The 23,980-nt window shown below is 33.6% G+C and overlaps 1 protein-coding gene across 1 annotated transcript in view; it reads left to right on the plus strand.

Annotated features, from left to right (window-relative positions):
* The first annotated feature begins 124 nt into the window (after window positions 1–124).
* LOC123526695 (uncharacterized) overlaps window positions 125–23,980 on the plus strand; it is a 33,249-nt gene continuing 9,393 nt past the window's right edge. Inside the window, exons 1-2 of the mRNA XM_053523077.1 lie at window positions 125–350; window positions 2,897–6,990. Of these exons, the coding sequence (XP_053379052.1) occupies window positions 6,226–6,990 (765 nt within the window). The 5' untranslated portion in view covers window positions 125–350; window positions 2,897–6,225. The remainder of the gene's footprint in view (window positions 351–2,896; window positions 6,991–23,980) is intronic.

Consider the following 23,980-nt stretch of genomic DNA (forward strand, 5'->3'; position numbering starts at 1 on the left):
TAACCTGTTACAAAAACCAATATTTATTCTCAATGTCCCTTTATTTTCGTAAACAACTGTGCACAGCAATATATTTTATCAATGAATACAGGTGGGTAGCTATTTAAATTATTCATACACAGGTCTAATTGGATAAATTAACACTCTTTCATGCGCGCGCACGTTATTGTTGTCGCACCGTGTTTATCAATCGATATTGTCATCAATACAGAAGCAAAATGACTACCACGCTTATAAATTAACACAGGTATATGCTCCAATATTCTATAGTGTGATATCGGTAAATATTGTTTCGACAGGAAGTATATTACAAGCGTGAATCACACAATATGGACAATTAACATACAAAGGTAATGTCGTTTTCTATTCATTACTTTTTTTATTTTGTTTCTTAAATGTTCTAAATCATATATACATGATTGTTTATAAATAGTACAAATGATTCTAAAACGGTGTTTGTTTAACAATACATGCGCGTATGAAATCCGTTCGGTTTCTACAGCAGCATCTACTAATTAATTATGATTTAAAATAAATATTTTCGTAGTGCGTAAAGAGTTATTCTACGCAGGTTAGTTCACTTGTATTGCAATCAGGTAATGTCTCAAACTACGACAGCTATGCAGTTATAGTTGACATACTATCAGAAAGTGCCATACAGTTACCTTTAATGAGCGTCTTAAGAGCAACACTAAACGTGGCACTCTGACCTTGATATATATGTCATTCCTTCGTAAGAGCCATAAAAGACAGAACATGCGCTACCGAATGCTGTATTAATACAATTGTTTAACACGTAGGGAACCTAAATGTGGCATAGTTAAATTAACTTTTCACCTAGCTAGAACGTTACAGCGCCTTACTTAATTGATATTTAGGACTTAGAGCAGATGTTACCGTCCTCAGAAATCACTAATTACTTGTCTACATCATTTGTGACTCCATTGTATTTTGCATGTATGTTATATCTATTCACTAAACATATGTCGCACATTACAAATACAATTGTGTACAAAGTGGTTTTGAAAATTTATTGAAATACGATCTTTCCAGAAGATAACGTTAGAGAAAACCTTAACAGTTGTTTTAAAACATAGATATTATTATGACTGGTACATTTTCTAGAATATTCAGAATTGAAAAAGTTTTTTTACAGACTTCCAGTATACTCATTTACTATTTAAAAAGCCCGCCCGCTTAGCTCTGTAGGGAGAGCGAAGATCTACGGATGACGGGTTCGCGTGTTCGATCCTCGGGCGAGGCGTATACTCTCCGTGACGACTTGATAAAAGACGATGTGTCTGAAATCATTCATGTCGGGAAGTTTGCAGTTACGTTCGGTACTGGTACAGGATCCAGGAACACTGGTTAAGTTAACTGTCCGCCATTACATATCTAAAATACTGTTGAAAAGCGGCATTAAACCAAAAACAAACAAAACAAATTTACCATTTAGCATGAAGAGAACTTCTATGAATGTAGAGAAGAATTACCAATGTTTTTAATTAGCAAAACTGATGAAGTCATTTCCTCTTTCTCTTTGCCGTAGATATACAATTTTAGGTAATTTTATACCAGTTGATTGATTTTACTGTGTAGCGGTTCGTGGGTATAAAATAAAGATCTCTTTCTTTTTTTACGTCAGTATTTATAATTGTTTACCTTATTTCACACAGATGTTAATGTTTCCTTGTTGTCAGATAAAATCTTAAATTAGATTTTTATGTAAGTTAAAAGTTATTACAAAAATCAGTTATTGACACGCAGTTCAAAATGTCAATCGCATTTTGAACATTGATGACTCATTCTATAACAAAAACAATAGCACATTTTAAAGTTCAACAACAGATGTAAATGTTAATGACTACAATAATCGAGAGATCTCTTTGTAAATTAGATCAGTGCTGATTGCATTTGAATGAGATTACACACTTCATTTACTATACAGTGGGCGTGAAATACTAGCAGCTTCATGGGCAATTGAACGGCCTTTCATCTTTTGTAAAATAGAACTGTAATAAGCGATCTTTTACAAATATGACACCATTTTAAATTGACAATCGATTCTAACAGTTTCTTGTGACCTACAAAGATCATTATCAAAACTTTATAAAAGATTTATAGGTTTGAAGTGTGTTGTTTCTCATTTTTTATTCACACAGTATTTGTGAGGGTTTTTTTGGTCAGAATTCTGTAGCTTTGAATCGATTTCATGTCATTATTAATTGCCTTGTCTGAACTGTCTCTATATTATGATGACGTATATCTGTAAAATATGGAAAAGAAGTTTTGTTATTGTTACGGAAAAAATATATACAATGGAACTATGCACATGGGTACTGAAGTGTTTGTTTCAGAATCAGACGTTGAGGTCTGTGATCTATAACCTAAAGAAGTTCAAAGTTTGGTGTGTGCGTGTTGGTTGGGGCGGTCTTCTTACGTTGTCCAGTCTTTTATATTGTAAATCATTTATTATGTAACTTTGAAAACTTTTGTAAACGTTTTGCTGTCGTTTGAAAGAATATGGCAGTTTGCCTTCTTATCTCGTTGACTCTTTCCTGAGTGTTTCGGGGTTTTTGCTAGTTTTATAGATGGTAAGGATACATGTTATTTTAACTAACCTGTCAATATCCTTTAAACGGAGTTTATTTGTTTTTTTTTATCATATTATTTATTAGCTGTCAGAGAGGGAATTATCTACTATTATAACAGTAAAGACTGTTCTCATTTTTCAAATATGAATCAATAAATATATATCTGCATTTCATTGTGAAGTAGAAGTTTCTTATTACAAACCTATTGAGTTTCTCATTCTGGAATAGACAACAACATCATAGGTCCGCAGTGTTTTAATGATAATCTATTTGTTACACTGTACAATTTTGTTAAATTTCAGGCAATGGATAAAGCAGTTATTAAACAAGATAACGCCTAAATAATAGAAGCAGTGAGAAGCTAAATGTAGGATCAGCGTGAACAACGAAAGATAGAAGAGAAAATGTAAAAAAAAGAATATCAGAAAAAAGAGTAAATAATTATCATATAATAGTGAAAAAGTGATACATGTGTTTACCAAAATACTAGAGAAAAATATCACACTAGATCTACTAGAAGAAATGAGAACTTTATTAGAAGACAAACACGAAACAAGTCAGCCAGAGCAATAGTGAATAAGATCCACTGTACAGGAATAGCAAAATGTTTGAACTCTTTTAGTTATTGCAGTGTATATGGAAAAATACACGAATTACCTCGTCTAATACTGCTTGGCACTTAGAATACTGATACATGATAAGAGCAGTTAGATATTGTCGTGGATGTTAGAAAATGTTCTTCTTTTGACACTTACCATAGCGGGCCATCTGTGTTGTATTTGATATCTGACAATACTTCACATTGTCTTTCCAGAAAACAGAATTCTCATTAATGCAAGGGTCTAAACAACAATTGTTTTTAGGGCAACACGTGTCAGTAACGAAGTGAAATCGTCCCGTGAGGCGAGCTAATGAAATAAACCTACTCTATCTGAATTTGTGTTCCCTGAATTATTAATAAGTGCATTCGATTATCATGCCTGATTATTGTGTTGATGAAGGGTCCTGAAAAAGAGATATGGTTTCAGATAAAAGGTAATTAAGAGGGCATATGGCCTTACTGTTTCGCGATAGGGATATTGATACACGATTACTTGAAGATATTCATGGATTTTAAACAAGTCAAGTGTTGATAAAAAAAAAGACAACCGTATTCAGAATATGCTAAGGCTTTAACAAGACTAACGTCTATCAGATCAGTGTAAAGTATTAGTATTACATGAAAATCCTTCGTTATATGTCCTGGTGTGGGTATATCTACCAAACAGCTAGGGAGAAATTGTCGAGGAATGAAAGTATAATATTGAAGAAATTACATTAATTAGTTGGTGCAAGTACACGATAAATGCCACAATCCATCTCAATCTATAAAGTGGAAAGTAGTCATTTGAAAAGCAAAAATAGAATAGTTTTAAAAGTACTTTCAAAATTGAAATGCTTTCACTTTGTAGGAAACTAAAGCATTTTTCCAATTAAATTTTCATCGACTTTACGGGAAAAAAGAAATGATTTGAAGTGTGGCAGACACTCTCTAAGTGATAAAAGGAACGTCAATGTCATTCAACTCGTGTAACAGTTAGACTACTGTGTTAAGTATGTAAGATAAAAGTATTAATTCCCATGTGCCTTGCGAAACAAGTGAGAAATGAGTGTCATTTATAATATTGTCAAAGCAGATTGGCGACAAATCAGATTTCTGCTTGGTACTTATTGATCGATATCAGTGTATAGGTTCTTTAAGATTGTTATGCACGAGAGATAGATATGAACTAGAGGCTGAACCAGGCATGACTATCCGAGTATCAGCACGTACAAAGAGACATTGAAGTAGAGAATAAACGTAAGATACAATTTTGTTATCTCTAAAATCCAATGTACAAATCATCCTCAACAGAAAAACAATTTTGTTCACATTATGTTCAGGCTTGGACCTTTAAATGTTGTTTGTCTTCGTATAGGTCATAAATCCGCTTGGTTGTAATTATCAACGTTCTATGCCTTTTATAGCAATGCTATATTTAATTTGATACTTAACCTGTTTTGACGTAGCTATAAAATGTTGCAGAGAAAAGATTATTAGAAAACGCTGTGGATATATCAAAACTGATGATGCAATATCTTTTTGATAAAAAGCAATAAATAGCTTTAATGATTGTTCAAAAGTGGTCTGACATATATCGAATTGATCACACTTGCGATGAAAACAGAACTAAGAGCCTTTCTGCTGGAAATAGAAGCGCAACTGTATTTAATCAGACGATAAAATCTAACCAAACTGATTACAAAAAGAAAAAAAAATATAACAAAAGTGACAACTAGCGAACTAGATCTTTGCATGAAAATGAATTGATAATTAAACAATCGGGAGGATTCATTTTGTCTGGTATTTCTATCTCGGGAAGAAAATTGTGTCTTACACAGAGTGTAAAATAACGAACTTTCCTGAAAGCTAATCAGACAGCTATTTGATTTATTACTTGGGGAAATTCAAATCAATACGTTTAAAGGAAAAAACACGTGATAATATGTTCAATGAAATTTGACCATACTGCAGTAAGTATTGCAATATTTCCATGGAAACAAGTAAAGGTTGTTAACTGACAAGATATGGTTGAAGACCAATCGATAAGGCCACGATGCTGCTATATTAAATATTGAAACAGACGGACTGGATGGACAGTGGCCAATTTTGGAATAATTCATAGATACGTCATAAAAATTCATGTAGAGATGTTTCTCGAGACCGTTTTAGAACATAGATTGAGTGAACTGTCTACAAAGAGACAGGAAAGCGTGTAGAAAAATGTTAGTTCTAAGTGAACGTGACTTCTGTAACATACCAAGAAAAAGTACCTTGCGTGTTTGCAAAGCAGGCAGAAAATTTTAATATTATGTCACCGAAAAGGATAGAGAGAATATTTAACGAAGTTTCAAATCAATAAGTTCTTACATGACTGACACGTACATATCTTAAATGTGATGGAAAATAAGCAGGAAATTAAAATACATTCTAAAGTAAACAGTCCCCTGCAGTAAACAGGGATGTTAAGTTTTGAAATGAATGTTTAATCATAGATTTATTATCCTTTTTTCAAGTGTTCCTTCAAGTCGAATCTCTCACAATTTTTCCGGATTATTATCTGATTTATGATCAAACGGCCATCAACGACATTGTTGAATATCTACTGCAGTTTATTTAACATGAGCGTGATTTTGCTTCGTCATTTATTGGAAAGTATAAAATTATGCATCTCCTGGTTTTATTTCAACTGTGCGTTCGTTACAGGTTATTTCAAAATCGCATACAGATGTTGTATAACTGACTCCTCGATATCAAATATAAGAAGATATTGGAAATGCATGACTGTTACATATAACAATACGCAACAACTGAAGATGTCGTTGCCTGTCATGTTAACTTAATCATAACAAAGGGAATATTGATGTTAAATCAATTTCTTGAATACGGAGTCCGGACTTCCGTTACTTCTCGGTAAATCTATGACAAAATGCCGTCATAGATTAACAACGGATTTGATATTTTGTGTGTATTTAACGGATAATTAATTTTTGTACGTGATATATTTTTTTAAAGAAAGTTTGCAGCTTTTTGTTTATATTGGCGGACAAAATGATTGACTTTGGTATTGCATTATCATGGATGATTCTTTCGCCTCTGGGTTTAATTACGGATATATTTGCTATTGTAATTATTGCTCATTATTTCCCATTCTTTCACGGAACTGACGTCACGTTAGTTTCCATTTTGACAGCTATGGCAGGAAATGCAATATTTGTTTTACCGATTCCCGCGTATTTAGAATTGGCGGGAAAAAGTTGGAATCCTAGTTTATGTATAGGCTATGTATGGTGTGTTCTGACATTTAGGTTATCACAGATTTTAAGCTTAATGGTGATAAGTATACATTGGTCTACATTATTGAAAATGTCGGCACAAAAGAAGAAATATTTTTCGACGAAATTTCTCAAGATAACCATTGTGTTCATTTGGATATGTTCAGCAATATTTGGATTGTTGCCGTTAATTGGAGTGGCAGAGGATAGTTTTAACGAGAAAAATACCTGTAAATTTCTTGCCTTTAACATTGGTGGCGGATATGGACTATTTTTTCTAATACTCATCATCACAGCGATGTTTGTATCAGTAGTGTGTGCGTCAGACGCCATGATCCTTATCAAACATATGAAAGTGGTCGCGAAAACTAAGTACCAAGCCGGACGATTTCATATTCCAGACAGAAGGGCGGATTTACCGTTGCATGGGAACAGTTCATTAGCAGAGAGATATCACAGACTACAGTTCGCCTGGGACCTCAGTAAATTTGCTTTGGTTTTCGTGATACTGTCATTCACCATTAACCAGCTTCCGTACGCGGTAAGTGCACACGTTTTATTACAGTCTTCTCACTTGCTGGGAAATTGCTTTGGCAAGTATTAGGTTCATTAATTCCATGAGAGCCGTTTTTAACGACAAGTAAAATACCATTATAAAATAGAAACGACCGTATATGGCGCGTCTGGCATCCCCACGAACGTAAACCTTCAGAAGGTTAAAAATAAGAGTCAGGAAAAAAACTTTAACCATTTTGTTGCTCTCAGTTGCTGACATTAGCCATGGAATACATCATGAAAATGAGTTTCGGTGATAAAGTTCATAATTATAATTGTATTTAAAAATATAAAATAAACTGTTCTTTTAAACATCTTTTAAATTCCGTTGGATGATGTGTAATTGTACTTTTTAATCTCAAGGTCACCATGATATATTTCAGGTTTTTAAAATGATTTTGAAGAAAATAATTGACTTGGAACCCATGTGCCTGCAAAGTTAAACATTATAAAGGATACTGTACTCTTCATTATAGTACGTCAAATGATAACATATCGAAACTTCTTCTGTCCAGCATAATGTGTCGACGAAAATAAAATCGTTTGTACCACAATATATAAACTATACAAAGTTTACAACTTACTTTAAGAGACCACCTTAAGAAAACGGCAAAAGTTGTCCATTAATATAACAAAATATTTTCTGTAATTACACAAAAATAACTGAAAGAAGTGTTCTCTTAAAACAAGTAGTCAACTTTTAAACATGGCTATGGAACGCCGGAGCTGTCTCATTTTAGATGAATACGAGATATATCCATTAGGTAGAGTAGTATCTTCTCAAGGTCTTCTTATGTCTTGTTAATTACTTTGTTATCATGTTTGCTTGCAATGCATGTCTATCATACGTACCATTTTGTCAGAGTGAAGTGTTATTTTGTTGAACGACCATCCTATTTTCTCAAAGCAATATGCTATCATGTCAGTGAACAAACTATCTTGTCAGAGTGACGTACTATTTTATTAAACGACCATCCATTTTTCTCAAAGTAACATGCTTTCATGTTCAGTGTGCATACTAACCCGACAGAGTGACGTACTATTTTGTTAAACGACCGTTGTATTTTCTCAAAGTAACATACTATCATGTCCAGTGAACATACTACTTTGTCAGAGTGACGCACCATTTTATTAAACTACCATCCTTTTTTCTCAAAGTAACATACTATCTTGTCAAAGTGACGTACTATTTTATTACACGACCACCTCATTTTCTCAAAATAACTTGCTAACATGTCCAGTGAACATACTATTTTGTCAGATTGACATACTATTTTTTTTAAATGACCATCCTGTTTTCTGAAAGTAACATGCAATCATGTCTAGTGTATATACTATCTTGTAACAAAATAGTACATCACTTTAACAAGATAGTATATGTTTACACCGGACATGATAGCATGTTCGTTTGAGAAAATGGGATGGTCGTGTAACAAAATATTATGTCACTCTGATGAGACAGTATGTATACTAGACATGATAGCACGTTACTTTGAGAAAACAGAATTTGACAAATTATTACGTCAATCTGACAAGATAGTATGCTAACTGGACATGATAGCATATTGTTTTAAGAAATAGTGGTCGTTTAGCAAAATAATACGTCACTCTGACAAAATAGTACATACGTTAGACATGATGGCACTGCAAGTCAACATGATAACACAGTAATTAACGAGACATAACAGGATCTTGAGAAGATAATACTCTACGTGAGACAGCTCTACCATTCCATACATGGTCTCTCGAGTAATCAATAACAAGCAATTTAAAAGTCTGTTATATGAATTTTATTACAAAATTAGTCGCATATTTAGTACAATATGTACTACAAAACCCATATAAATAGTGTCAGTCTTCATTTTCCCTTAATATATCTTGTAACATCATGCGATTTGTTTTGTCAATAACAAGTAGTGCCAAGCCTCTGTTGCTGTATTTCAAGGTCGTCACACACACGTTTTTAAAACGTGCTATATGATAAAATCAGGATCGTCTGTTGTAGATGCATGTTCATGAATGTTTCACCAGACATTATATGATTAATTGTTTTTCTCATATGAAATATAGTTTTACTTTGCTGCCACAATGACTACGCAATTTTCTTCAAGCATAATGTCATATCACGGTAAAAGAAATTATTATAACGAAGATGGTCACTTTCAGTTATGCAACATTAGCCTCAGTCACCATTAAATCTAATAGGCATGCCATCAACTTTAGTCATTTAGTATGTACAACTTACTATGCGAGTCTTCAGACGTCAGCACGATTACTTCAGTTGGATGAACATAAGATATGAACTGAGAGAACGTGCGCCCCATCACCCAGACGAGGCGAACTTTATCAGTAACACCTGGTAGCAGTTTGAAATCATTTTTTCTTCAACCACTACTTCATGTCCCAGAAATAATAAATATTTTTTTCGCAGAAAATTAGATACTGGTACATAATCTAGGAACACTGGTTAGGTGAACAGATGGCCAGTTCATTGCTACAATATTGGAAAGAAATCGCATTTACCACTATCAAACAAGACAGTCAAGAATAAAAAGAGCTAGCACTATATCAAAGCAAGGATTAGAGGTTGCAACAGCCAAACATAATAGAAAAATAAACTGTTGTAAGGCAATGGCGTAATCAGAGACATCGTTGATGTTATCACAAAAAAATTAAAACCTGAATTAACCTACGTAAAGTCAACCTAAAATGCAAAGTAATATTTATCCTACACTGAACACTGAACAAAACTATGCTAGTTGAGTGTTTTCATTATAGACTCACATTTCTTTATAAGCAACATGACGCTATATTTTCTCCTCAGCAAATACAGTATTTATAGGACCGAAGACGTAATTCTAAAATCCATATAAATACGACTGTGGTGGAATCGGATTTCCTGATGACTGATACATATCAACGGGCGTGCTTTATCCTTTAAATAATTTGCTTGTTTCTTGGTTTAGCACAAGATCATCTTCTATTATTGAATGTAGAATGGTAGCAATCTATTTGCAACAATGTATTCCATGAGTAGATAAAGGGCAGAAACATGTCTATGAAGATAATACCACGTATTCAAAATGATTGGGCAAAGTTACATTAAAACGTCTGTCTTTTTTGTGATGGATGTTTTGAATGAACGAAATGATGTCGTTAGTTGAAAGTAGGACATTGGAAGGAAGGAAGGGAAGGGGTTTTCTTGATTAAAGTTTAATCAGTTGAACCAGGCGTAGACTTCGGATTAAAATAATCTGTTGGAAACCTTCTGTGTATTAAGTTTAAGGGATCTGTGTTGACCAAGAAGTGGACTATCTTTCTATTGTACCTATTGCTTTACATACTCTGTGGTAATAAATTTAATGTTACGGAACTACTTAAAAGATAAATTAGAATCCAATTCCATATTTGAAAATATGAACACCTGTTACATACACTTTATTTAGACATAAAATTGATAACTTGACATTACCACTAAAACCTGGACGTTTTTTTAAACAAATGCCAGACAATTTATGAATGTAGCTCTACATAAGTAATTAATCTATATCTTCCATAAAGTTAATACATTTGACGAGGATCTTCTACATTTGTCAAAGTAAATATATAAACATAAAATATTTCAGTGAGAGATGACCATTTTTTGTCTTTAAGTGTAAAGCAAAAGGCAAAAAACCGAACTCTTCTTTTTTATATTAACATCTCCTCCCATACAATCAGGCCAGCAACTAATCTTTAGAAATAATCATCTTGTTTAAAAGAAACTGCGTTCAACTAAATTTATCTAAATGACAATGTATAAATATACTGAACAAAGGATTGCCTCATTTCAAGAGTTAATAAAGACATTTAATAGACATGAGAGTATATATTAAGACCTGATCAATATCTCATTTTGATTATTTTACTTTTGTTTTAGTAACGATCCATCTTCAAAGGCAGTTGTTACATATTGAATTTAGCATCGCAAACTATAATCGAAACATTGAACCGTTAAGATAAGACTAATGATTCCGTTGCGTTATTTAGATAGATAGATCGATAAGTTACCAGTCTATCACTATCTCAGACACGAATTTATCGCTGCCATCCATAGACATTGAAATGTTTTTCTCTTAGTAAAATGGATGACTGCGTTTCTATATTGCTATGGTGTCTTGTAGTATTTACAAATAAATATTTGTACTGTCATGGTTTCTTATAGTAATTACATAGATATATATGTACCTTTTCACACGTCAAAGAATTGACCATTATTGAGAGGCTCTTTTAATTCCAGCCTGGCTTTAGATAATATTACTTATTCAGTGGACTATCTTCACATTGTTACTATTTAGACTAAGCACCATTTTTGCTCTATTACGAAACTTTATTAAACTCATACATTGACAATTTTGTTTATAATGCTATAAACTTTGTAATACTAACAGTTTGAAGATATCTGTTTCATAACATACATCTTTGCAATACAATGTATAAACATACAAACACAAGGCAATCATTGAAACAGCAGAACTATGGATGAAATACATAATTGAATTGTTGCAACATTTCCTACGTATTTAAATACTAACAATCGTTTTGTGATTGTTTCCATTGATTTATCACGTGCATTTTACACCCTATTTTAACTAGTACGTACATTTAAAAAAAATATGAAAGCACAGCCAAGGCTTTCCATTTGTAATGCCGTGTCTCCTGAAAATTAACATGTTACCCAATTGGTTTTATTAGTCCCCTACTGGTTGAAAACCAGTTTCGGGGACTATAGCAATGCGCTTTTCCTTCTTCATTCCGTCCTCCCGTCCGTCCACAATTTCGTGTCCGGTCCATAACTCTGTCATCCATGAAGGGATTTTAATATAACTTGGCACAAATGTTTCCCATGATGAGACGACGTGTCGTGCGCAAACCCCGTACCCTTAGCTTAAATGTCAAGGGCACAATTGGAGGTAAAAGGTCAACAGGGCTTTTGTCCTGTCCGGTCCATAACTCTGCCATCCATAAAGAGATTTTAATGGTATTTGGCACCAATGTACCTCATAATAAGACGATGTGTGCATGACTTTCAGACCCCTAACTCAAAGGTCAAGGTCACACTTGGCAGTCAGATGTTAACATGGCATGAACAGGGTCTGTTTTGTGTCCGGTCCATAACTCTGTCACTCATAAAGGGATTTTAATATCTTTTGGCACAAATGTTTCCCATGATGAGACGACGTGTCATGCGGAAATCCCGGACCCCTGGCTCAAAGGTCAAGGTCACAATTGGAGGTCAAATGTCAACAGGGCTTTTTTCCTGTCCGGACCATAACTCTACCATCCATGAAGGGATTTTAATATTACTTGGCACAGAGGTTGATATGAAAAATGTTCACCACGAGATATATTTGAATATCGACCGAGGCTCTCAGAAATGCAATATTTCTTTTATTATACCGAAATAACATTAATGGTCAAACATTTACTGTACAATCAACATAATGATTTAAATGATTTATCTAACGTTAAAAATGAATTACCAAACAATGGAGACTGAATTAAGGAGTGCTTACTTGTTAGCACTGGAGTGGCAACTCTTCTGTGTAATAAGACGTTTTTGATAGATTTAGTCGAGACGTTTGCAGATCGCTGAACCCTATGTTTATGCGCATAATTATTTCAACATTGTGACACACTTCTGGAATCGCTAGAAGTAGCATTCGAAAAACGGCGATAACTATATTATTTCTAAACGAAACATATATGTGTGAGCACTTATTTTCCTAGTTAGATCATTTCCAATCTCATGGAAATAGTTTCGATTCAATATTTGATAAAAAGTTGTTTTCGAAATTTTTGGCACGTAGAACAAATCATTAACAAAAGAAAAATCGTCCGGGTTCACAAATGAAAGAAATTTAATCCTAAATTATAAAAGCACATCTTCTGAAAAGTTAACGTCTCAGTCTTTTACTCAGTACAAAAGTATCAATCACTCAACGGGAGAAATGAAATTATGTATCATATAACATGCGCAGAAACTGAAAATAACGGTTTTGCGCATGAGATATAAAATTACTGGGGAATATGATATATTATTCAAGTTAAACTAATGGGAAATTTGCATTGGATATTTATGTTAGGTATAATAAAATAAAATTAGGATCATCTGTTGTAGATGCATGGTCATGAAAGTTTCAACAGACATTATATCATTAATTGATTTTCCCATATGAAATATAGTTTTACTTTGCTGACACAATGACTACGCAATTTTCTCCTAGCATAATGTCATATCACGGTAATAGAAATTATTATAACGAAGATGGTCACTTTCAGTTATGCAACATTAACGTCATTCACCATTAAATATAATGAACGTGCCACCCACTTTTGTTATTTAGTATGAACTCTTACTATCCGAGTGTCCAGGCGACTAAACGATTTCTTCAGTTGGTAGAATTGAGAGGGCGTGCGCTCGATCTCCCGGACGAGTCGAACTTTATCAGTAACACCTGGTAGCAGTTTGAAATCATTTTTCTCTCAACAACTGCTTTATACTGGAGAAGTAATAAATATTTTTTCTTAGAATATTAGGTACTGAAACATAATCTAGGAACACTGGTTAGGTGAAGTGATGGCCAGTAGATTGCTTAAATATTGGAAATGAATCGCATTTACCACTATCAAACAAAACAGTCAAGAATCAAAAGTTCTAGCACCATATTAAAACAGGGATAAACAGGATGCAACAGCCAAACATATTAGAAAACTATTGTAAGGCAATGACATTATCAGAGGCATTGTTGATATTATCACAAAAATTAAAAACTGAATTAACCCTTATCATGCTGGACACGAATGATTCTGCCATTGCGACCAGTGTAGATCATGATCAGCCTGCACATGATCTGCACTGTTCGCCATTCAGTCAGTATCAGTTTGGTAAGCACCCCTTTTAACAGTTAATAGTACTGTTCAAATTGAAAGATGGACAAGTTCATTAAGAAATTGAGCAGAGTAAGAGTTAACGTACAAAAATTCAACCTAAAATGCAAAGTAATGTTTATCCTACACTACAGAACATGTTTTCATTATAGACTCATATTTCTTTATAGGCAGTATGACGCTATATTTTATCCACAGCAAATACAGTAATTATAGGACCGAAGACGTAATTCTAAAATCCATATAAATACGACTATGGTGGAATCGGATTTCCTTATAACTGATAAATATCAACGGGCGTGATTTATCCTTCGAATGTTTTGCTTGTTTCTTGGTTTAGCACAAAATCCTTTTCTATTATTGAATGTAGAATGGTAGCAATCTATTTGCAATAATGTATTCCGTGACAATGAAATTTTGCCATAGTAGATAAGAGACAGAAACATGTCTATAAAGATAATACCAAGTATTCAAAATTACTTGCCAAAGTTACATTTAAATGTCTGTCTTTTTTGTGATGGATGTTTTGAATGAACGAAATGATGTCGTTAGTTGAAAGTGGGACATTGGGAGGAAGGGAGGGAAGGGGTTTTCTTGATTAAAGTTTAATCAGTTGAATCAGGCGTAGACTTCGGATTAAAATAATCTGTTTGATATTTGCGACACATTAACTTGCTACTTTAAACTAACGTTGTGTCATAGATCCGCGCTTTTTGACGTAGATAAACTGTGATCACATAAGTCCTTACAGAACATTGAACGATAAGTAAAGGGGCAGAACTTAACTACCAAGGCACTTTAAAGAGTGTGTTACTCTCAGTGCTCTACTGGAAGTACAGTTTTACTTAAATATCTGCTTTACGTGATAGATAATACATTTCTTTTCAGTTTTCGACTGGCTGACTGAGTATATCCAGGGGCTTATGTTCAAAATCGTTAAACTTTCTGCATATTAAGTTTAAGGGATCTGTGTTGACCAAGAAATGGACAGTCCGTCTATTTTACCTATTGCTTTACATACTCGGTGGTTATAAATGTTATGAAACTACTTAAAAGATAAAGTAGAATCCAATTCCATATTTGAAAATATGAACATCTGTTACATACAGTTTATTTAGACATAAAATTGATAAGTTGACGTATATTAACTCTGCTATATACATGTATTATGATTAAAATAGTACACAACTCATAAACGTATAACTGAACACAGTATAATATAAGTGTGCATTACCACTAAAACCTGGACGTTATTTTTAAATAAATGCCAGACAATTTATGAATGTAGCTCTACATAAGTAAATAATCTATATATTCAATAAAGTTAACACATTTGATGAGGGTTTTCTAGATTTGAAGTAAATCTATAAAGATGAAAAAATTTCAGTGAGAGATGACCATTTTGCTTGTCTTTAAGTGTAAAGCAAAAGGCAAAAAACCGACCTCTCCTTTTTTATATTAACATCTCCTCCCATACAATCAGGCCAGCAACTAATTTTCAAAAATAATCAACTTGTTTAAAAGAAACTGAATTCAACTAAATTTATCTAAATGACAATGTATAAATAAATTGAACAAAGGTTGCCTCATTTCAAGAGTTAATAAAGACATTTTATAGACATTAGAATATATTTAAAGACCTGATCAATATTTCATTATGATTATTTTACTTTTGTTTTAGTAACGATCCATCTTCAAAGGCAGTTGTTAAATATATTGAATTTAGCATCGCACACTGTAATCGAAACATTGAACCGGTAAGATAAGACTAATGATTCCGTTGCGTTATTTAGATCGATAAGTTACCAGTCTATCACTATCTCAGACACAAAGTTAACGCCATCTCAATAGACATTGAAATATTTTCTTGTAGTAAAATGGATGACTGCGTTTCTATATTGTCTCGGTTCTTGTAGTATTTACAAATACATATTTGTACTGTCATGGTTCCTTGTACATTACATTGGTCAGTATTGCGAGGCTCTGTCGGTTCAAGACTGGCTTTAGCTAAAATAACCTATTCAGTTGACTATCATCCCATTGTCACTATTTAGATTAAACACCATTCTTGCTCTATAAAGAAACTTTACTTTACTCCTCATATATTAATAATTTTGTTTATAATGCTATAAGCCTTGCATAACTATCAGTTTAAACATATTTATTTCATAACATACATCTTTGCAATACATAAATATACAAACACAAGGAAATAATTGGAACAGTAGAATTACGGATGAATTACATTCTTATATTGCTGCAAAATTTCCTACGCATTTAAAGAATTTAGTATCCCTTATACTAACAATTGTTTTGTGATTATTGCCATTGATTTATCCTATGCACTTGTTGTTATACATTTTTGTGTTGTGTGCATTTTATTCATCATTTTACACTCTATTTTAACTAGTACGTACATTTTAACAAAACTTGAAAATACAACCAATTTAAGGCTTTCCATTTGTCATGCGCTGTCTCCTGAAAATTAATCTATTATCTAATTGGTTTTATTTTCATTGATGCGGTTTCCATATTGACTGTCAACTGAATCAATGTCATACTGATGTAACCATAGCATCTACATTAACAGTATAGTGACTTTTCTGCACACGAGGACTGTTTACATTACACAAGCATTGATTTGAGATACATGTCCAAATTAACTCTTTTTGCGAGAAAAAGAAGTAGTTTCAAATCAATTAAGTTGTGTCTCTGTAATGTTGAGTCAGCACAAATATTGAAAACATGTTTTCTACACTTCTGATACTTTGCTTCCACAATGACTACGCAGTTTCCTTTGTGCATAATGTTAAATCAAGGTAATAGAAATCATTATGTCTTCGAAAAACGAAGGTGGTCACTTTCAGTTTTGCAACATTAACGTCAGTCACCATTAAATATAATGAACATGCCACCCACTAAAGTTATTTAGTATGTACATCTTACTATCCGAATGGCCAGACGACAGTACTATTACTTCAGTTGGTAGAAATGAGAGGAGGGTGTGTGCCCGATCTCCTGATCGAGGCGAACTTTTACAGTAACATTTGGTAGCTACTTTATGTCGCAGAAGTAATTTTTTCTTTTCACAGAATATTATATACTGGTAAATAATCTAGGAACACTGGTTAGGTGAACAGATGGTCAGTACATTGCTAAAATATTGGAAATAAATCGCATTTACCACTATCAAACAAGACAGTCAAGAATAAAAAGTTCTAGTACTATATCAAAACAAGGATTAGAGGTTGCAACAGCCAAACATAATATAACAATAAACTGTTGTAAGGCAATGGCATAATCAGAGGCAACATTGATATTATCGCAATAAAATTAAAACCTGAATTAACCTACGAAAAGCCTGCCTAAAATAGAAAATAATGTTTATCCTTCACTGCAGAACAAAACTATACCACTTGAGAGCTTTCATTTAGACTCATATTTCTTTATAGGCTGCATGACGCTATATTTTCTCCGAAGCAAATACAGTAATTATGAAGCTGAAGACGTATTTCTAAAATCCATACAAATACGACTATGGTGGAATCGGATTTCCTCATAACTGATAAATATCAACGGATGTGCTTTATCCTTCTAATAATTTGCTTGTTTCTTAGTTTAGCACACAATCCTCTTCTGTTACTGAATATAGAATGGTAACAATCTATTTGCAACAATGTATTCCATGGCAAGGAAATTTTGCAAGAGTAGAAAAGAGGGAGAAACATGTCTGTGAAGATAATGTCACATATTCAAAAGGATTTGTCAAAAGTACATTTAAACATCTGCCTTTTTTGCGATAGATGTTTTGAATGAATGAAATTATTATTATTATTATTATTATTATTATTATACCAGATTTATATAGCGCCCTTTTCATGATCAATTTCACGTTCAAAGGCGCTTTACATAGTTCAAATGCAGCCACACAGGGCGCATAATTCATCCTCTACTAGTACAGACACAGAGCGATCTGACCAGAGGGACAGAGTGAGAAAAAGCCCCCCACGACAGAGAGATCAGAAATCAGATACAGGCTTGTCCGGCTAACTTAGCCTAGCTCGTTGCGAATAGACAGCCTGGTGTATAGCACCGATACACGCAAGGATTGCCTGGGTTCCTGACCAGTACACCTCTAGTTGGGTGGGAAACACTGAAAAGCGTTTCTGAAAATTCCCGAGTAGCTGCCGGGGATCGAATCCCCGACCTCTGGATTGGAAGGCCAAAGTGCAAACCACTGAGCTATCCGTCCACCAAACGGTGTCGTAAGTTGAAATTAGGACATTAGGCGGAGGGAAGGGATGGGTTTTTCTTGAATAACAGTTTAATTAATTGAATCAGGCGTAGACTTCGGATGAAAATAACCTGTTTGATATTTTGCAGCACATTTACTTTAAAAAAACTACTTAAAAATAACGTTGTGTAATTACGGTGTTCCGTTGGGGCCATCGCAGTTTCGCGTTGTCGTCCTAGGGGCGAAATCGCGAAAACGCGATATTTTTACGTGAAAACGCGATACTTTCACACGAAAACACGAAGCAAAAATATCGCGTTTTCGTGTTGTTAATATCGTGTTTTCGCGTTTTCGCCCTTGATCTAACATCGTCTTTTCTTGTTTTCGCCTTCGTGGTTAGTAGGGCGAAAACGCGAAAACACGATATTGATAGCGCGAAAACGCGATATTTTTGCTTCGTGTTCTCATGTGAAAGTATCGCGTTTTCGCGTTTTCGCCCTGCTGACCGCGAAGGCGAAAATACGAAAACACGATATTTTAATATCGCACTTTAGCCTTCCGGTTTTGCATGCGTAAACATGGAAAACGAAGTAGACTCACATGTCCGAGAGTATTTTTCAGCCGGTTTTTCATTAACTGATACACTGACCTTGCTAGAAATTAAACAAAATGTTATTCTTAGGTAAGTTAAACGTCTAGGTGATCAAGGTGTGATTGAACTACATGCATATATCATTTATAAAATGGGATGATGCAAAAAGTTACCAATATCAGCAACTTTTAGCAACAAAAATAGATAATGTTAAAAATCTTCATGATAAAAGACAAATAGTTTTCAGTTTGGTAACACCTACATACAAGAAAATATATATGTAAATTTCTAATGTATTTATTGTTGCAATATATTTAGACACACTGATGAGCCATTCACGGCGAAACTAGTTTGTGACTTTTCTATCAAAGTTTAAGAAAATCTTAGCGAGCGTGTGAAAAAACTAGAAATAAATTTGTTAAAAATAGAAACAATGATGAATAGCGCGGACAGTATGTGACTATAAAAACAATATAATAAAACAAAAGAAAAAAAAAGTAATTAAGAAAGAAGTGATCTCAATAAACGTATTAAATCAAAAATCGAAAATATTTGAATAAAAATTAGACGTAAATATGCAAAGAATTTTATACAAGCTAAACGCTTTATATGAATATTTTAAATTATTGTGCGACACGGGATTTTGACGAACATCTGATTGATAAAAACGGATCTCTCTGGGACACCGCAGTATAGTTATGAGCTAAAAGTGCAGACACGCCTCGATGATCTAAATATAATACGCAGGTGCTCGCTGTGTTAATCACTTAACATACGGATGAAACACTCTTACGCTAGAATGATGTCACGTTAACGTATGGTGACGTCAATGGTTTAAAGAGCGCTACTATATTTTATCTAGTGTTTTATATTAAAGGCATATTAGCATCGAAATAGTTCATACCAAAGCCGTATTTTAACACTATTTTTACACTCGGTGGGCCCTCGTGAAATTATTACGCCAGACGTACGCCCATCGTGCATAAATACACTCATTTGCTATAAATTATTTCTTAAATTAGATCGGGTCATGTTAGAATGTGTGGTCCCTTTAAAGATTTCATCTTTGGACATCAAAGTCGTTCATTAGGATAGTCTAACAAATTTGACGCGATCTTAGAGTATTTGGAGGGTTCTTTTTTGTACAGACAATAGATCCACATTTCCAGTCAGGGATATAATATTATGTGTCATTTACTTGGTATGAAACAAGCACATATGTATTTATAGCCAAACATTTTTATTTTAACATAGAAGAAGCATTTATAAAGATGTTCTATTCAGTAGGACATGTGACCTTTTCAGAGAAAACATTAAGTATGTATATAGAAAGCAAAACCACAGATATTCGATAATACTTGTAGCTGAAAAAAAATATAACATTTTTGAAATGATAAAACTTTCTACATTGTAGATTTTATTTAAACTTCTTATCAACGTTCGGAATTAATGATATATAAATTGAAATATATGGCCAACTTAAATGTATATTTCTATGTGCTTTTTTTTAAATGTTATGAAATATACGACTAAATTCATGTCAGATTTTAAAACATAATTGGAATCATTTCATTTGTCAACATCTTAACATTTACATTGTTACATAGAAAGTGACAATTACAATTATTATACACATGAACACCAATAATTCATACATAGATTTTTGATCATATATTACGGGTCTAGGCTATATTTTATGTTATTCAGAACAAGGAAGTTACTTTATAACTTTCGGTAATAAAATTGCGCAGAACTAGGTTATGTAGAACAGTGCTTAAAATTGTTCATTTGCATATACCCATACCTTTTAACTGAATTAAAGGCACTTGAATGCAATTTTACCCAGGCATTGTCTTGTAATTGAAAATGTGTCTAAAACTAATAATTGATTAGCAATGGATTGAGCTAGCTAGGACTACGTCAATAAAAATGAATAAAACAACAACCAAATAAATAATAAATAGAATGAAATTTAGTACATGTTTATTTTAAAATCACGTTCACATTGTTTTCGGTCACTTTTTGAAAAGGCCGAGAAGGTCAATAAAACGGGAACAATAAAACAATTAGTCATATTTCAAATGTGTTTTCACTAAAAAGGTAATAACATAAGATATACAAATATAATTATATACACGCTTTTACCAATGTTTGCCATGATGTTTTTTTTAACTTTCCTTATATGGAACTTCTCTGGTCAAATAATGCTCCACGGAATTTTATTAAAGACTTGCACATGGCATATCGCCATGCAACATTTGTCACAACCTGAATTTGCTGCTTTTAGCTCCCGCTAGTTGTCACAGGGTATTTGTTCATTTCAAGGACAAACTACCGCAGACTCCATCTGTAGTAAATGCCATACAAACATACATAAGTATATAAACAGACAGACAGGCAGACACAAAGACAGATACATAGACTGACAGACAAACGACACACAAAACGACACCCAATGTATGGATAAAATATAGAGAGAGCATTTTAAGACACTGGCCTTATTCTCAACTGATCACGAAACTCAAGCTTACGTGCTATTTACAATCTTTTTGGAAATAATCATTAATAATTATTGCGATTTGGGTGGTTATTTTATTTCTACCAGTAGTGTGAAAATGTAAAAGAAAAAGGGGTCAAAATGGCCAAGGAAGGGTCGAAATGGCCAAGGAACACCATAAGTTGGGGTTGAAATGTATCGGGGTGGAATTTACGGTCTCTAAAAATGTATTTCAAGCGTTTGCGCAAGTCAAACCGGAAGACGAAATTACGATATAAAAATATCGTGTTTTCGCGTTTTCGCTATAAAAATATCGTGTTTTCGCGTTTTCGCCTTTGTGCGAAAACGCGAAAACGCGATACTTTCACATGAAAACACGAAGCAAAAATATCGCGTTTTCGCGCTATCAATATCGTGTTTTCGCGTTTTCGCCCTACTTACCACGAAGGCGAAAACACGAAAAGACGATGGCAAATCGAGGGTGAAAACGCGAAAATACGATATTAAGAGCGCGAAAACGCGATATTTTTTGTTTCGTGTTATCGCTTTATAGCTTCGTGTTTTCGTGTGAAAGTATCGCGTTTTCGCGTAAATATATCGCGTTTTCGCGATTTCGCCCCTAGGACGACAACGTGAAACTGCGATGGCCCCAACGGAACACCGTATGTAATAGATTTTTTGAAGTAGATAAAAAGTAATATGTCCTTACAGAATATTGAACGATAAGTAAAGGGGCAGAACTTAACTACCAAAGCACTTTAAAGGGTGTGTTACTCTCAGTGCCCTACCGACAGTAATGCACCTGTCAATATTTTGCCCGCTCGGGGGAGCGGCGGGCATACACGGGACTTTAGACAGAAGACCATTCACGACAGGCGGGAATTTGACAAACATTTGATGTACCAACCAGGCTCTTGGGTGGGATTTAGACAAAAAAAGGTTGTCTCTAGGGTGGGGATTTAGACAACAAAATTTTTGAAATGTCAAATTCCCCTGGGTCAGTCCGCCGCCCCCCCCCCCCCCCCCCTCCCCCCATAAAGTTCTACTTAAATGTCTGCTTTACTAAGTAGATAATTCATTTATTTTCAGTTTTCGACTGGCTGAGTATGTCCAGGGGCTTACGTTCAAAATCGTGAAACCTTTTAATTATTAATGACCAGGAAATGGACAGTTCTTCTATTTTACCTATTGCTTTACATACTCTGTGGTAATAAATGTTACGGAAATACTTAAAAGATAAACTAAAATCCAATTGCATATTTGAAAATATGAACATCTGTCACATACAGTTTATTTAGACATAAAATTAATAAGTTAAAACTGAACACAGTATAAATGTGCATACCACTGGACGTTTTTTTTTTTAACAAATGCCAGACAATTTATAAATGTAGCTCTACATAAGTAATTAATCTATATATTCAATAAAGTAAATACATTTGATGAGGATTTTCTACATTTGAAGTAAATATATAAAGATAAAATATTTCAGTGAGAGATGACCATTTCTTATCTAAAGCAAAAGGCAACCCGACCTCTCCTTTTTATGTTAACATCTCCTTCCATACAAACAGACCAGCAACTAATCTTTAGAAATAAGCAACTTGTTTAAAAGAAACTGAGTTCAACTAAATTTATCTAAATGACAATGTATAAATATATTGAACAAAGGATTGCCTCATTTTAAGAGTTAATAAAGACATTTAATAGGCATGATAATGTATATTAAGACCTGATCAATATTTCATTATGATTATTTTACTTTTGTTTAAGTAATGTTCCATCTTCAACGGCAATTTTTACATTATACTGAATTTAGCATCGCCCACTGTAATCGAAACATTGAACCGTAAGATAAGACTAATGATTCCGTTGCTTTATTTAGATCGATAAGTTACCAGTCTATCACTATCTCAGACACACATTTATCGCTGTCATCCATAAACATTGAACTGTTTTCTTGTAGTAAAAATAGATTATTGCGTTTCTATATTGTCTTGGTTCTTGTAGTATTTACAAATATATATTTGTACTGTCATGGTTTCTTGTAGTATTTACAAATAATTATTTGTACCGTCATGGTTTCTAGTAGTATTTACAAACATTTATTTGCATCTTTTCACATGCAAGTATTGGTCATTATTGTAAGGCTCTGTCGGTTCAAGTCTGGCTTTAAGTAAATAACCTATTAAATTGACTATCTTCACATTGTTACTATTTAGATTAAGCACCATTTTTGCTCTATAAAGAAACTTTATTTTACTCAATTATTAACAATTTTTTTTATAATGGTAGGTTATATACTTTATTTTACTATCACTTTAAACATTTCTATTTCATGATATACATCTTTGTAATACAACTTATAAACATAAGAAACACAAGGAAATCGTTGGAACAATACAATTGTTGATGAAATACATACATGTAGTCTTGCAACATTTCCAACGTATTTACGGAATTAGTATCCCTTATACTAACAATTGTTTTATGATTATTTCCATTGATTTATCATAAGTATTTGAGCCGTGCCATGAGAAAACCAACATAGTGGGTTTGCGACCAGCATGGATCCAGACCTGCCTGCGCTACCATGCTAATAGTTTCTCCAATTCAAATAGGCTTTAAAAGCGAACAGCATGGATCCTGACCAGACTGCGCGGATGCGCAGGCTGGTCTGGATCCATGCTGGTCGCAAAGCCACTTTGTTGGTTTTCTTATGG

The sequence above is a fragment of the Mercenaria mercenaria genome, chromosome 14, assembly GCF_021730395.1.
Source record: "Mercenaria mercenaria strain notata chromosome 14, MADL_Memer_1, whole genome shotgun sequence".
In the NCBI taxonomy this organism is placed as follows: Eukaryota; Metazoa; Mollusca; class Bivalvia; order Venerida; family Veneridae; genus Mercenaria; species Mercenaria mercenaria.